The 13,328-nt window shown below is 50.7% G+C and overlaps 1 protein-coding gene and 1 pseudogene across 3 annotated transcripts in view; one reads left to right on the top strand and one right to left on the bottom strand.

The window, feature by feature from the left end:
* LOC102026006 overlaps window positions 1–1,923 on the top strand; it is a 4,826-nt pseudogene extending 2,903 nt beyond the window's left edge.
* Slc43a2 (solute carrier family 43 (amino acid system L transporter), member 2) overlaps window positions 1–13,328 on the bottom strand; it is a 46,925-nt gene that overhangs the window by 21,653 nt on the left and 11,944 nt on the right. For all 3 annotated transcript variants that reach the window (XM_005402617.2, XM_005402618.2, XM_013503413.1), the window contains 3 exons: window positions 11,874–12,081; window positions 10,001–10,056; window positions 9,104–9,180 (listed from right to left, as the gene is read on the bottom strand). In XM_005402617.2, coding sequence (XP_005402674.1) covers window positions 9,104–9,180; window positions 10,001–10,056; window positions 11,874–12,081 — 341 coding nt within the window. The remainder of the gene's footprint in view (window positions 1–9,103; window positions 9,181–10,000; window positions 10,057–11,873; window positions 12,082–13,328) is intronic.

The following is a 13,328-nucleotide window of genomic DNA, read 5'->3' as shown; positions in this document are numbered from 1 at the left end:
TCTTAAACTTGCAACGATCCTCCTGCTTCAGCCTCCCAAGTGCTGGGATTACAGGCATGGGCCACCATGCCCAGTCACAATTTACTTTTCAAAATGGCACTACTAACTTTTAACCTTCAACCTGAAACCTTCTCTTCCTCCCAAAAGTGTTACGGTCACCAGAGTTGACTGTGCTCAGGAACAGCTTGCTCAGATTTCCTTATTATTAAGTAATAACACATATAGTAATAGCAACCATTTTTATTTATTTATTTATTTTTGGTACTGGGAATCGAACTCAGGACCTTGCACTTGCCAGGCAAGCACTTGTGCCACTGAGCTATATCCCTGGCCTGCAACCATTTTTAATACCCTCCATGGATATTATCTTTAAAACCATCAGAGCAGCCAGGTAGTCTCACACACCTGTAGTCTCAGCATTCGGGAGGCTGAGGCAGGAGGACTGCAGTGAGTTCCAGGCCAGCCTGGGCTATACAGCGAGTTCAACGCCAGCATGAACTACATAGCTAGACTCTGTCTCAAACAAACAAACAAACAAACAAACAAAAAACCCTAAAAGCGACTGTATAAGGTATCATTTACCATCCTCTTGTTTATCAGTGCTGGGCACCGAAACTACTACCTCACACACTCTACTACTGAGCCGTACCCCAGCCCATCGCCCCCAGCTCACAAGTATAAAATTCAAGAGTCAAGGCACTGCCCGAGGTGGTAAAGATCAAATTTACACTGCAAACCAGGCCAAGGGCATAGCTGCCAGGCTACACCACCTCTGGGACGCCTCATATGGCCCTGCCTGACAGACACTTCAGCATAGGCCCCAAGGCGGTTCCCTTCCTGCCTCTTACAAGTTCTTTACCAAGCATCCTGTCTGATTCCCACCACTGGAGATTTCTGACATCCCTTCTGATGCTGTTTGTTTATTTTTGGGTTTTGGGGTATTTTTTTGTCTTTTTGAGACAGGGTCTCGCTACGCAGTTCAGGCTGGCCTTGAGCTCACTCTGTAGCCCAGGTTAACCTCGAACTTGCAACAATCCTCCTGCCTCAGCCTCTGCAATGTTGGGATTACAGGCATGCGTCACCATACCTGGCTGTTTGTCTATTTTTGAAACAGGGTCTTGCTCTGTATTCCAGGCTGGTTTGAACTCACTGTCTAGCCCAGGCTGGCCTGGAACTCACAGGGATCCTCCTGCCTCAACCTCCCAAATCCTGGGATTAAGGTGTGTACCACCATGGCCGAGTCAGTGGCTCTTTTTAAAACCCACCTGCCCTGCCGTCACCTACCCTTGCTGTTCCTTGGGTGACCTCCCCTGGTCCTCACCGAGTGATGGGCGCTGTCCTGTGGACTTCCCCTCACTTTTTCCAGGTGCAGGCCTCCTCCCACACTGGCCCCTCGTCGGCCCACTCCCATGCCTCTGCCACAAGTGATGGCTGCTCAGAAGCCACGCTGACGGAGTGTACAGCAGAATGCCCCAGTGTGGCCTCAGGGGCCTGCTGGAAAGGAAAAAGCTGGCTCAGCTGCCAAGGAGGAAGGCCGAGCCGTGCTGCAAGGACAGATGCCAGGGAAACATTCGGCAGAGGCTGCTTCCTGAGTCATGGGGGGCAAGGCCGCCCCTCTCCGGCTCTCCTGTTCTTCTCCCAGCTGCCCTGCTGCCTCCGCTCTGCCAGGCCTCCGCGCAGGCCTCACTCACACGGGGACACTGCGATGACTCACTCCCTCAGTCCCCAGGCCGCGCCATAAACAGCCTGGCTGCAGGGACAACAGCAGCTGCAGGCAGCCCCTCCCCTGGCATTCTGGTCGCAGAGCGCAGCCACTGGGCAAGAGGCTTCAGAGGCCAAGGCCGGGACAGGGAGGATGCGCTGTCCTCCTTGGGGGACCCTAGGGGGTCCACGTGTATGTGCTTCTCTCCCCAGGAGCTCTAGAGCAGGCTGCGGGGCTGGTGAGAGGCAGGGACAGATGGCCAAATCCACGGCCTCCCTGGCACACCGGTCCCGAGGGAGACGTCGTGCGCAGCCGGGTGTGGGGCTGGCATTCTGGCCCTCCGGCCCTGCAGACGTGCGCCTCGCCCTCAGGTGGCTGGAGACACACCCCGAGCTCTGCGCAGTGCGTGTGGGCCGGGATCCAGGTACCAGTCTGGACAAGTGAGCTCGGCAAAGCTGGGCTGCTTCCCAACCCAAACAACCGGCGCCTCTCGGCACACGCTGCCCAGCAGAAGGCCCTTGTGGTCACCTTTCCGCTTCACTGCTGGAGGGGTGGAGAGGAAAGGCACCGCGCTCCTCACCTGCCGGGTCCAGCCCGGCCGCTGCCCCACTGAGTTTCTGTCCACTCCCACACGTCATGTGCCGCAGCAAATTCATGAGGCGGAACCTTCTGCTGGGCCACTTTTTCCCAAACCAACGGCAATCAGCTGACTGCTCTGCGTTCCCAAGGCACAGAGGAACGCAGAGGGAAGCCAGGGGCTGAACGCGCTCCAGGCACCCCGACATTCCCGCCTGCTGTCACCTGGCCTCCTCAGAGGAGTCAGGCAGCACCTTGACACCTTCAGCTGACACGGAATTGAGGCCTACTGAGCGGGAGTGGTGAACTCACAAGGCTTTGGAAAGTCACAGCCAGGGACACTACACAGTGGCCACCTGTCCCCGCCTGTCACCAGCCCCACAGCCTACACTGGGAGCTCCTGGGGGAAGAAGCACATACACATGGCCCTCTTAGGAGCCTCTAAGGGATGCTGGACCTGGGGTATCACTGGCTTCCTTCCTGCCCTTCTGGCAGGTATATAAAGAAGTGTGTTTATTCTATTTCTTCAAACTCTGTTTTTTTTGGGGGCGGGGGCGGTCTTTTTTGAGACAGGGTCTCACTATGCAGTTCAGGCTGGCCTTGAGATCACTTTGTAGCCCAGGTTGGTCTCGAACTTGCAGCGATCCTCCTGCCTCAGCCTCCCCAGTGCTGGGATTACAGGTGTGCGCCACCACGCCCGGCTTCTTTAAACTCTGATCCAAATCCTGGGCGATCTTTTCTACCTCAGCTTTCAAGTCAGTCTTAGGGCATTTTCCCAGAAGAAGCCTGGCGACACTGCGTAACCCTTTTGGTGAGGGCTTCAACTCCAACTCCCCAGCCCAGCCACGCTCACAGGGGTCAGAGTAATGAAGTGGAAAAGATATGCTCACCATTTCTGGCTGCATCTGCTCCCATCTCTAAGCAACCCCGGCTCTGGATTGCGGGGTGGCGACCCATGGCTGCCCCTCAGCCGCCCACCGGTGTTTGTGCTCCAGCTGATGAAGCGAGCTAAGGGGTTGTACAAACGCAAGACGCTGAACAAACAGACCAGAGTGTGCTGAGCAGATGTCCAGGGGGCAGCAGCGGCTCCACATCACGGAGAGTGCGCTGACCCGCGGGCTGGCCTGGCACCCTTTTTCCAGGACCCACGATGCAGGGACCCGGGAGAGCCACCCCTGGCTGCTGGGCGGTCCACCTGGCATGGGACCCACCCTCACCCTCTAAGCCTCCATCCCAGATGGAAGAATGGCCTACCAGTGCAGACCTCTCCGGCTCTGGGAGCAGGCTACTGGCCATTTCTTCCTGGACCACAGGGAAAAGCAACAGGGTGACAGCCCACCACCTCTGAGCATATTTATAAGACTGTAGCCCACACCACATAAAGCCCTTGGGACTCAGAAAGTCCCTAAACTGCTAACACGGTAATGCATTCCTGTAATCTCAGCACTCGGGAGGCTGAGGCAGTACTGCCATGAGTTTGAGGCCAGTCTGGGCTACACAGTGAATTCAAGACCATCTTGAACTACATAGTGAGCCCCGTCCCCCGCAAAACAGTCCCTGAATTAGGATATCCACGGCACTGCATTCCCTTACACTCCCAGGCTATCAAGGAGCAATGATCCAAGGCCCTACAATGGTATGAGAGATTTGATTTAGGAAGCTCTGAACTGTGACCCTGAAGACTCCCTTGTTCCCCAAACAAGGACACGGGTGGGAGACACACAGAAAGAGCCCTTGTGCGGCTAGCTATGTCTCGGGGAGCTGCTCCTCACAGTTCTGCTTTTTAAAGGCCTGGGCTGTGTCACAGTAAGATTCAGCCCTGCTCAGCAGAAGCCCTGGCCAGCCCAGGAGCATTGCCCAACAGCTCCGGCCTGTCCTCACTGACCTGCTTCCCATTTCCCTTTCGGGGTCTGTTCTCATGAGATCAGGCCTCATGGGACAGGGGAATGTCCAAGGAGACCCCTCCAGGCCAGAGGGGGCTGGGAAGAGGTGACTGCAGAAGTGTTTAGAGAGCCGGCCTGAGCAACTGGGGCCTGGGGGTGGGGCGGCAGCCGGCTCTCAGGGCCTGCAGCAGCAGCTTGGAGCTTCCAGATCAAAGGCTCCGTAAGGACCAGAGAGTAAATATTTCAGGCTCTGCGGCCATGTGGTCTCTGTCAGGACCACCACAGCACAGAGGCAGCCACAGACAGCGTGCAGACAAATACGCCTGGTGAGGGCCCAGCAGGACTTTATCACAACAGGCTGCAGTCCGAATCTGGCCTCAGGATGGTGATTTGCTGATCTCTGCTCTAGATCCAGGATGGGGACCTCAGAGGACAGGCCATGCGCCCTCCCTGCAGCAGATCCTCGCTGCCTGCTCACAGTCAAAGCCAAGTCAATGGCTTTCTGCCTCATCTGCAGGGGACAGCCAGGCGCTCACAGAGACCCTCCCACGAGTCTCAGGGTCACACCAGCCTGGACAGCCCTCCAGCAAGATGCCCCGAGGCAGACTGAGACTGCAGGTGTTTGCAAAGAATTTCCACAGGTCCACAGCTCTCCTGAAGCTTATTCATGGACCACTGAAAGGGACAAAGGTCCTTGGGTAAGATCCCTTGCTCAATCAGAGAGAGAGCTAGTTCCTTTGTATTTGAAACAGCTCTTACAAAATGTTAAAAAAAAATGTTAAAGGAAAATGATTTTTTTTTGTCTTTTTTTGAAACAGGGTCTCACTATGCAGTTCAGGCTGGCCTTGAGTTCACTTTGTAGCCCAGGCTGGCCTCGAACTTGCAATGATCCTCCTGCCTCAGCCTCCCAAGTGCTGGGATTACAAGCGTGTCCCACCATGCCTGGCGGAAAATGACATAGACAAGTGACACAAAGAAGTAATTTACAAGAGATAGAAATGGGCAAAAGAGAGGTGAAAGGATGCTCTATCTCCTGCATAATTAAAGAAATTTTAAAAAATCAAGTATATCATTTTTCAGAAAGAGTGGGTAATGTTTAAATAAAGATGAATGATATGGTCTTGGAGGGAGATGGAGAAAAAGGTACTTTCTGACACGCTGGTAGGATTGTGTACGTGTATAACCTTTCTAGAAGGCCATGTAACAGCACATATTAAATTTTAAAACATGCTTATGCTGTGGCTTAGCAATTCCACTTCCAGGAATTTATTTTATAGAAATACATGTACAGGGCGCTGGGGATTCAGCTCAGCAGCACAGTGCCTGCCTGGCAAGCGCAAGGTCGTGAGTTCGATTCCCAGTATAGGAAAAAAAACAAAAAAAAACAAAGAAATACATGTACAGGGAAGTTCACCTCAACAGCATCCATAAACTGCAGAAATTGAAAACTAAGCCAAACGTGTACTGTAGGAAGCTGGTTGAATAAATTATGGTACATCTATATTATAAAATAATAACTGTTTAATAAAGAGGAAGATCTCTAGTATTTAAAATAAGAAGGTTGGGCCAGGGATATAGCTCAGCAGTACAGCACCTGCCTGGCAAGCACAAGGTCCTGAGTTTGATTCCTAGTACCAAAAAATGAAAAATAAAATAAAATAAAATAAGAAGGTAGAGTTCTAGGGGCCAGGCATGGTGGCACATGCCTGTAATCCCAGCACTTGGGAGGCTGAGGCAGGAGGATTGTTGCGAGTTCGAGACCACCAGCCTGGGCTACATAGTGAGTTGAAGGCCAGCCTTTACTACATAGCAAGACTCTCTTTTAAAAATGAAAAAAAAATATATATATATATGTAAATGAATAAATAAATAAAGTACCTTTGGTATGTAAATGTTTTAAAGCAATCCTGAAGAAATATACTTCAAAACTGATGAAGATAGATAGATACAATGGAATTTTACAGTCTATATATTTCTTTTTTCTTTTTACAGTCTATTTTTTTTTTTTTTTCCTTTTGAGACAGGTCTCACTGTGCAGTTCAGGCTGGCCTTCAGCTTACTTTGTAGCCCAGGCTGGTCTCAAACTTGGAATGAACCTCCTGCTTCAGCCTCCCAAGTGCTGGGATTATAGGTGTGCGCCACCATGCCCTGCCGATATTTCTAATATGTTAAATTTTAAAAATAAAAACAATGCCAGGTGTGGTGGCGCATGCCTATAATCCTAACACTCAGGAGGCTGAGGCAGGAGGATTGCTGTGAGTTCAAAACCAGCTTGGGTTACACAGAGGGTTCAAGGACAGCCTGAACTACAGAGTGAGATCCTGTCTCAAAAAAAAAAAAAAAAAAAGTAAAAAATAAAATCATGTGCACATGTATGTTTTTTGCTTGTTTTTTTTGTTTGTTTCTTTGAGACAGGGTCTCACTATGTAGTCCAAGCTGGCCTTGAACTCATGATGATCCTCCTGCCTCTGCCTCCCAAGTGCTAGGATTGCAGGTATGCACCAAAAATCATCTGTTTTACACTCATGAAAAATAAGAAGTCCAGGGATATAGCTCAGTGGCACAAATGCCTGCCTAACAAGCACAAGGTCCTGAGATTGATTCCCAGTACCCAAAAAAAAAAAAGTACTTATGGGCCTACTAGTTGTTCTTATTTATTTAGTTAGTTAACTTCAAAGTTTACTTTTAAGCCTTTCTAGAAGGAGACTTAGAGTGTGGTGCTTTTTATACATTCATCTTCATGTGTGTATGTTGCTAGGGACAGAACCAGGATCTCAAGCATGCTGGGCACACCCAGCCCCTTTTATGCTTTACTACGAAATAGCATCTCTCTGCATTTTGGAGCTTAAATTCCTCAAGTTCCAGGGCCATCTTATTCTTTTTCTTTTTCTTTTTCTTTTTTTTTTTTTTTTTTTTTTTTGTTTTTTCCCTGGTACCAGGAACTGAACTCACGACCTTGCACTTGCCAGGCAGGGGTTTTGCCGCTGAGCTAAATCCCCAGCCCCTTTTTTTTGGTCTTTTTGAGACAGGGTCTCATTACGCAGTTCAGGCTGGCCTTGAGCTCACTATGTAGCCCAGGCTGGCCTCAAACTCGCAGCGATCCTCCTGCCTCAGCCTCCCAAGTGCTGGGATTACAGGAGTGCAGCACCACGCCTGCCTGGGGCCATCTTATTCTTTACCTCTGAAATTCAGACCTGCTGTCACAGAACTCCGGCATGACTAAAACAGTGGGGATGATGCCAGAGTTTTATTTTTCACCTTGATGAAAGGGTTGGTGGTTTTCACACTGTCCAAGAACAAACAGAACCACGACTCCTGTTTCACAATTTACACAACTTAGGGGAATTGCGCGCCTGATGGTAAACACATTTGTTACAGTTTCCACATGTCTTCCTCTGGGAATTTGCAGGGAAGATGTATCTATTTTTCTTTTAATTCTATCTGGTTAGAAGAACCAAAATAAACGTGCCTGAAAGAATATAATGTGCATCTCCCTGACACCAACACAGACAAAGTAACCAAGTGCCCACATTCATGGGTGTCAGGGACACCTCTGAGACACCCACTTCACAGCACGGCATACATATCGCCGGCGCTGGGCTCTGCTCAGCCAGCACAGACTGCAGTGAACTTTCTATGTCCACGGACCTGGGCCCGCATTCTGAACCCTCCCCGCCCGGACAGAGCTAGCAAGGCAAAGCAGAGAAACGGGGAGAAGAGGAGACCTCGGGCCTGGCCTCTGGCACGTGGCCTGCAGGTGATCACCAAGCTGCCAGTACCTCTCCAAGCTCATAATCAAAGGACCAGAAGTCCCCACAGCTCCGTGGAACAAAACACAGGCCCTTCAACATCATGACTCACCGGTAAGAAGAGAAATCAGAAACCAGAGTGCAAATAGCAATGGTACATACTATATCCTGAAAACAACTTCTCGGTAAACTGAGGCAGATGAGATTTCCCTGTTGGGCAATAGTCTATTATTCTTAGTGCTGTCCTGGCTCTGAACGGCACCCTTGTCTGACCCAGAAGCATGCAGAGAGCTCCCCTTTTCCCCCCCAGGAAGACTTTTTTGTTCCACTTGGATTTTCTTTCCTGTAGTCTGTGCCTTCCTGCAAGAGCCCCCCCAGCCACACCTCAAAAAGCAGCACATTTTGTGATATCCTGTTGGTCCCAAGAAAGGGGCACTCAGTATGGTGAGAAAACACCGCTCTCCCCAGAACCAGGCTCCTTTTCTTTTCTTTTCCTTTCCTTCTTTACCCCTTTCTTTCCTTTAATACTAAGGATCACACTAGGGTTTCACACATTTTTTTTTTTTTTTTGGTTTTTTTGGTTTTTTTGGTTTTTCTCCGGTACCAGGAACCGAACTCACGACCTTGCGCTTGCCAGGCAGGCGCTTTGTCGCTGAGCTAAATCCCCAGCCCCGGGTTTCACACATTTTAAGCCAGTGCTCTACCACTGAACCACACCCTAGCCTTCTGCCCTGGCATTTTAGAAAACCAAGAAGAGACCCACACAGGTGCTCCTGAGTTTCTCATTCCATTCTGGGCAAAGGCAAAGGTTGGAGCTGGGGAGATTCAGAGGGAGGTTGGCTTTTGGTTGCACTATTCGCCTGTGCTCCCGGAGACACTTGGTGACGAAAAATAAAAGAACAAGCAGGCGGCGGCCTTTCCCTTCCCGCTCCTGTCTTCTCTAGGTGCGTCCTCAGAGCCAAGGCCAAGGAGAGCAGGCAGCGCGCTGAGCACCCTAAGAGCCATGCCGGCTGCCTGCAGGACTTCCCGGCTTGGGAGGCCAGGAATGACTTTGCTGTCAGCCCTCCCCTTCTTGGGACACCCGGGATTATACAGGCGAATGGAAGGGAAAGAAGTGGAAACCGATGAAAGCTGCCTGAAATTCACAAGCGGGTGACTGAGGACAAAAACAAAAGTGAAACACAGATACTCACTGTCAACGAGGTGAAGGTCATGCACATCCCACCAAAGCCATTCAGGGCCAGGGCAATGAAGATGAGCACGGAGAGAGCTGTAGACAAACAGAGTCCTAAGTCGGGGAGCCACAGCTGAGCTTCAGCAAGGCCAGGGCCTGGCCCAGGGCCTCCTGGGAGCAGGCTCTCAATAAATGCAGGCTGAGAGGACAAGCCATAGCGTTTAGTGCCTGATACCCAGGGCGGGGAAGGCCTCTTGCTTACCCTCCTCCCCAGGCCTACCTCATGGAGCTTGAACTCATGCAAAAGGCAGCCTCCTCCTTTCTCCACTAACCTAGCTGCAAGCAAGGGGCCTAAAGGACCTGGTTCACTAAAACCAGAAAACCTAGGCTTTTGGTTTTAAACGTCACTAAGTGAGCCCAGCTAAGACCCTGGTGGGATTTAGGGCCTATTTTGGCGTTTATCCTCCAAGTCTTTGCGCCAATGGCCCCATCTGAACAGGGACAGAAAGCAAGTGGCTTCTGAGCCCTATTTAAAGCACCGGCTTAGGCTGCCTCGCAAAGGCTCAGCTCACAACTTCCGTATCCACGGAGGCCCAGGTCCCTGCGGCCAGCCCGGCTCCCAGAGCGCATCTCCCAGGCTGACATCAGCAAGGCCACCAGGAACCAGCTGGCTTGAAGATGATATGGAGTTCTGCGCACGCTGCAGCTCCTCTAACCATCTGTCTGGGGTGATTCCTCTCTTTCCTGGCCACCCATTGAGATAAGCAACCAACAGAGGCCTAACAGGTACCCCCTCCAGTGTGAGCAGGGAGCACCAGGCCCCACACACAGCATCCAACAGCAGGCGGGCCAGGGCGCGCCTGCAGGAAGTCTCTCCCCAGTCCTTGGCAGAAAAGTGGAGAAAAGGCAGACTCACACTTTGGGTTACTTGCTCCATATGCAATCAGCAAGCAGGAGACAGCAAAGCAGGCACTAAAACCGAGCAGAAACAGCACCTTATTTATTAAGTTACTGATTGCTATTAGGTATCATGATCATTTTGGGGTATTTACTCTGCACCCTTTCAGAACATTTACAGTCATTTGATTAAACAGTCCTAGGAGCTGGGTGTGGCACAAATCCCAGAACTCTGGAAGTGAGGCAGAAAGATCATAGATTCAAGCCCAGGCTGGTCAATTTAGTGACTTAACAAGACCCTTTTTCTTTTCTTTTTTTTTCTTTTTGAGATGGGTCTTGCTATGCAGTTCAGGCTGACTGGCCTTGAGCTGACTTTGTAACCCAGGCTGGTCTCAAACTCGCAACAATCCTCCTGCCTCAGCCTCCTGAGTGCTGGGATTACAGGTGTGCGCCACCGTGCCTGGCAGGATCCTTTTTCAAAATAAAGAGCTGGGGACATAGCATAGTGTAAAGGCCCTTGGTTCAATTCCTGTATTACCAAAAAAATAAAATTAAATTTTAAAAAAGTCCTGGGAATTGCTAAAGAAAATGATTGGCCCCTACTTGCTGATAAAGAAAATAAACATTAAAAAAAAAAAAAAGGCTGGGCATGGTGGTACACACCTGTAATCCCAGCACTTAAGAGACTGAGGCAGGAAGACTGCCACGAGTTCAAGGGCAACCTAGGATATACAGTGAGTTCAAGGCCAGCCTGACTACATAGCAAGACCCTGTCTCAAAAAACCAAAAAAAAGAAACGAAAACTAATTTCTCTAAGGTCTCCTACCCAACAAGAGACAAAGTTGGAACTAAAGCCTCAACCAGATCTCATAAACCCCACACTGCACTGCCCGCTCCCCTGTGGGACGGAGCCAGAGGCTCTAAAGCAAGGGGAAACACAAGCATTCCTCAGGTTCCTGAGCCTGCTCAGCCAAGGAAGCAGGGAGATGACAGCTGCTCCCAAAGCCCCTCCACTTGACTCAGCCCTGGAAACCAAGGCTTCTTCAGCTGGAAGAGTGAGTAGAACTGATGCCCTCCCCATCCCCTTCAGTCACGGGCTCTGCCCACGGTGAGCCACGCCCTGCAAAGTTCCAATGGGAACAGGGGAAGGGACAGACCGGAGAGCCCAGCTGATGGTGAACTGACCCTGAATCTGACAGTTGGAGCTTTAGAGACCAGGAACACACACCCCAGAGGGCACACAAGGTGACCCTAAGAGCCCTAATATATTAGGACGGGGATGGCGAACGTTTTACACACCAAATGCCAAACTGCAACCCAAAGCTCACTTATTTATCACAAAGTGCTAACACTGCAATTAAACCCGAATGCTGAAGTTTTACTTTAGAAAAAACAACTCTAAGCCAGGCATGGTGGCGCACACCAGTAATCCTAGCACCTGGGAGGCTGAGGCAGGAGGATTGTCGTGAATTCGAGACCAACCTGGGCTACAAAGTGAGTTCAAGGCCAGCCTGAACTGCATAGCAAGACCCTGTCTCAAAAAGACCAAAAAAAAAAAAAAAAAAACCACTCTACATTAACATTTTTCTCCTAAAAGAAAAACACAATAACACACATAGGTTCATCACCACTATATTAGGATTTCCATTCTTTAATCTCATTCATTCTAAAAGTTTTATTTATCTTTTTTTATTTAATTAATTGACCTATTTTGCTGGGCTGGCAATGGAACCTAGGCCTCGTGTAGGCTAAGCACGTGTTCTAAGCTACACTGAGCTACACTGTCACCCCCAGCCTGGGCACTCAGGGAGCCCCACAGAGCACCTGACAGCAGGCTCCAAGATTCCCTCGGGGATCCACCTGCCCACCCGTCCCCAGGACCCCGCACTGACCTGCCCAGCAGCCTGAGCTTCCTCGGGCCATACTTGTCCATGATGATGCCCAGGGGCAGGGTGATGGCACTGAGCAGGAAGGAGCCCACGGTGAAGGCCAGGTTTAAGATCTCATCCTGGGCCTTGCAGCTGAGCCAGCCATTCATCCACGTCACCTCCTCAGGTTCGGGCTCTGCAGTGGCCCCCACTGTGCCGTTGGTGACATTCTCTGTGTGCGCAGAAGAAGGGAAACTGACCACGGGGTCATGGCAGGGACTCCCAAAGCTCAGAAGGGCAAGTGCACATTCACAGTCACCCTACGGGGAATGCCAGAGCTGGTTCTGGGCTGCCTGAGGGGCCTAATGACCTCACACCAGGCTTGGGTGTCCATTTGGCCCAAGCCCCCGGGGAGCGATAATACAGTGGTTCCTAACTTTTGTAGGGGTCATAAACCTGCAGAGAAACCAAAAATGAAACCTTCTGACCCCCAGAAAACATACGAAGTCACCAGGCATGGTAGTGCACACCTGTCGTCCCAACACTGGGGAGGCTGAGACGGGAGGATTGCCCCAAGTTTGCCCCAAGCCAGCCTGGGTTACATAGCAGTGAGTTCAAGGCCAGCCTGAACTACACAGTGAAACCCTGTTTCCAAAAACAAACACACACACAAACAAACCCTTGCATGGACATTTTCCAAACCATTTCTCAGAGCACTGATTTTGATGTGTTAAAAAAGAAAAGACACAAAGTCTTGTCTATAATTTCAAGGGGTTCACTGTCCTTTGAAGCACAAAATGAACCCCCTAAATTAGGATCCCTCTTCTAGAGTGTCCTATACCCCAGAGCAGCAGACCTTAGGGCCCAGCCATGGTGCAGGGCCCCAGACTGGCCAGAACCTTCTGAGCAGCTCTGTCCATAGAAACACACTCAGCCAGCACAGAGGCAGATCCTAGACCACCGGGGAAGGGAGGTGCTGCTCCCACGATGCCCTGCTGCTTGGTCAGTCACCCTACTGGGAACGCCAGAGCTGGTTCTGGGCTACCTGAGAGGCCTAATGACCTCACACCAGGCTTGGGGGTCCATCTAGCCCAAGCCCCCGGGGAGTGATAATACAGAGCACCGAGCGGGCTTCCCTGGCTCCTTTAGCAGGAAGTACAGATGGCTTCTTAAACATGGACCAGGCAAATGGTATTTTCTCCCCTGGTGTTTTCTTTTTTCTTTTTTTTTTTTTTTTTTTTTGTTACCGGGAAACTAACTCAGGACCTTGCACTTGCTAGGCAGGTGCTATGCTGCTGAGCTACATCCCCGACCCTCCCCTGGTGTTTTCAAAGCATCAACCACCACACATACTGCCTCTTAGAACCTCTTTAATGCCGGGCACACGTCTGTAATCCCAGCACTCGGGAGGCTGAGGCAGGGGGATTGCTGCAAGTTCGAGACCATCCTGGGCTACACAGTGATCTTAAGGATAGCCTG

Source organism: Chinchilla lanigera, unplaced genomic scaffold, assembly GCF_000276665.1.
Source record: "Chinchilla lanigera isolate Chin_1 unplaced genomic scaffold, ChiLan1.0 scaffold00080, whole genome shotgun sequence".
Taxonomy (NCBI): Eukaryota; Metazoa; Chordata; class Mammalia; order Rodentia; family Chinchillidae; genus Chinchilla; species Chinchilla lanigera.
Note: the sequence above shows the minus strand (reverse complement) of the source record. Positions and strands in the feature narration are given on the sequence as shown.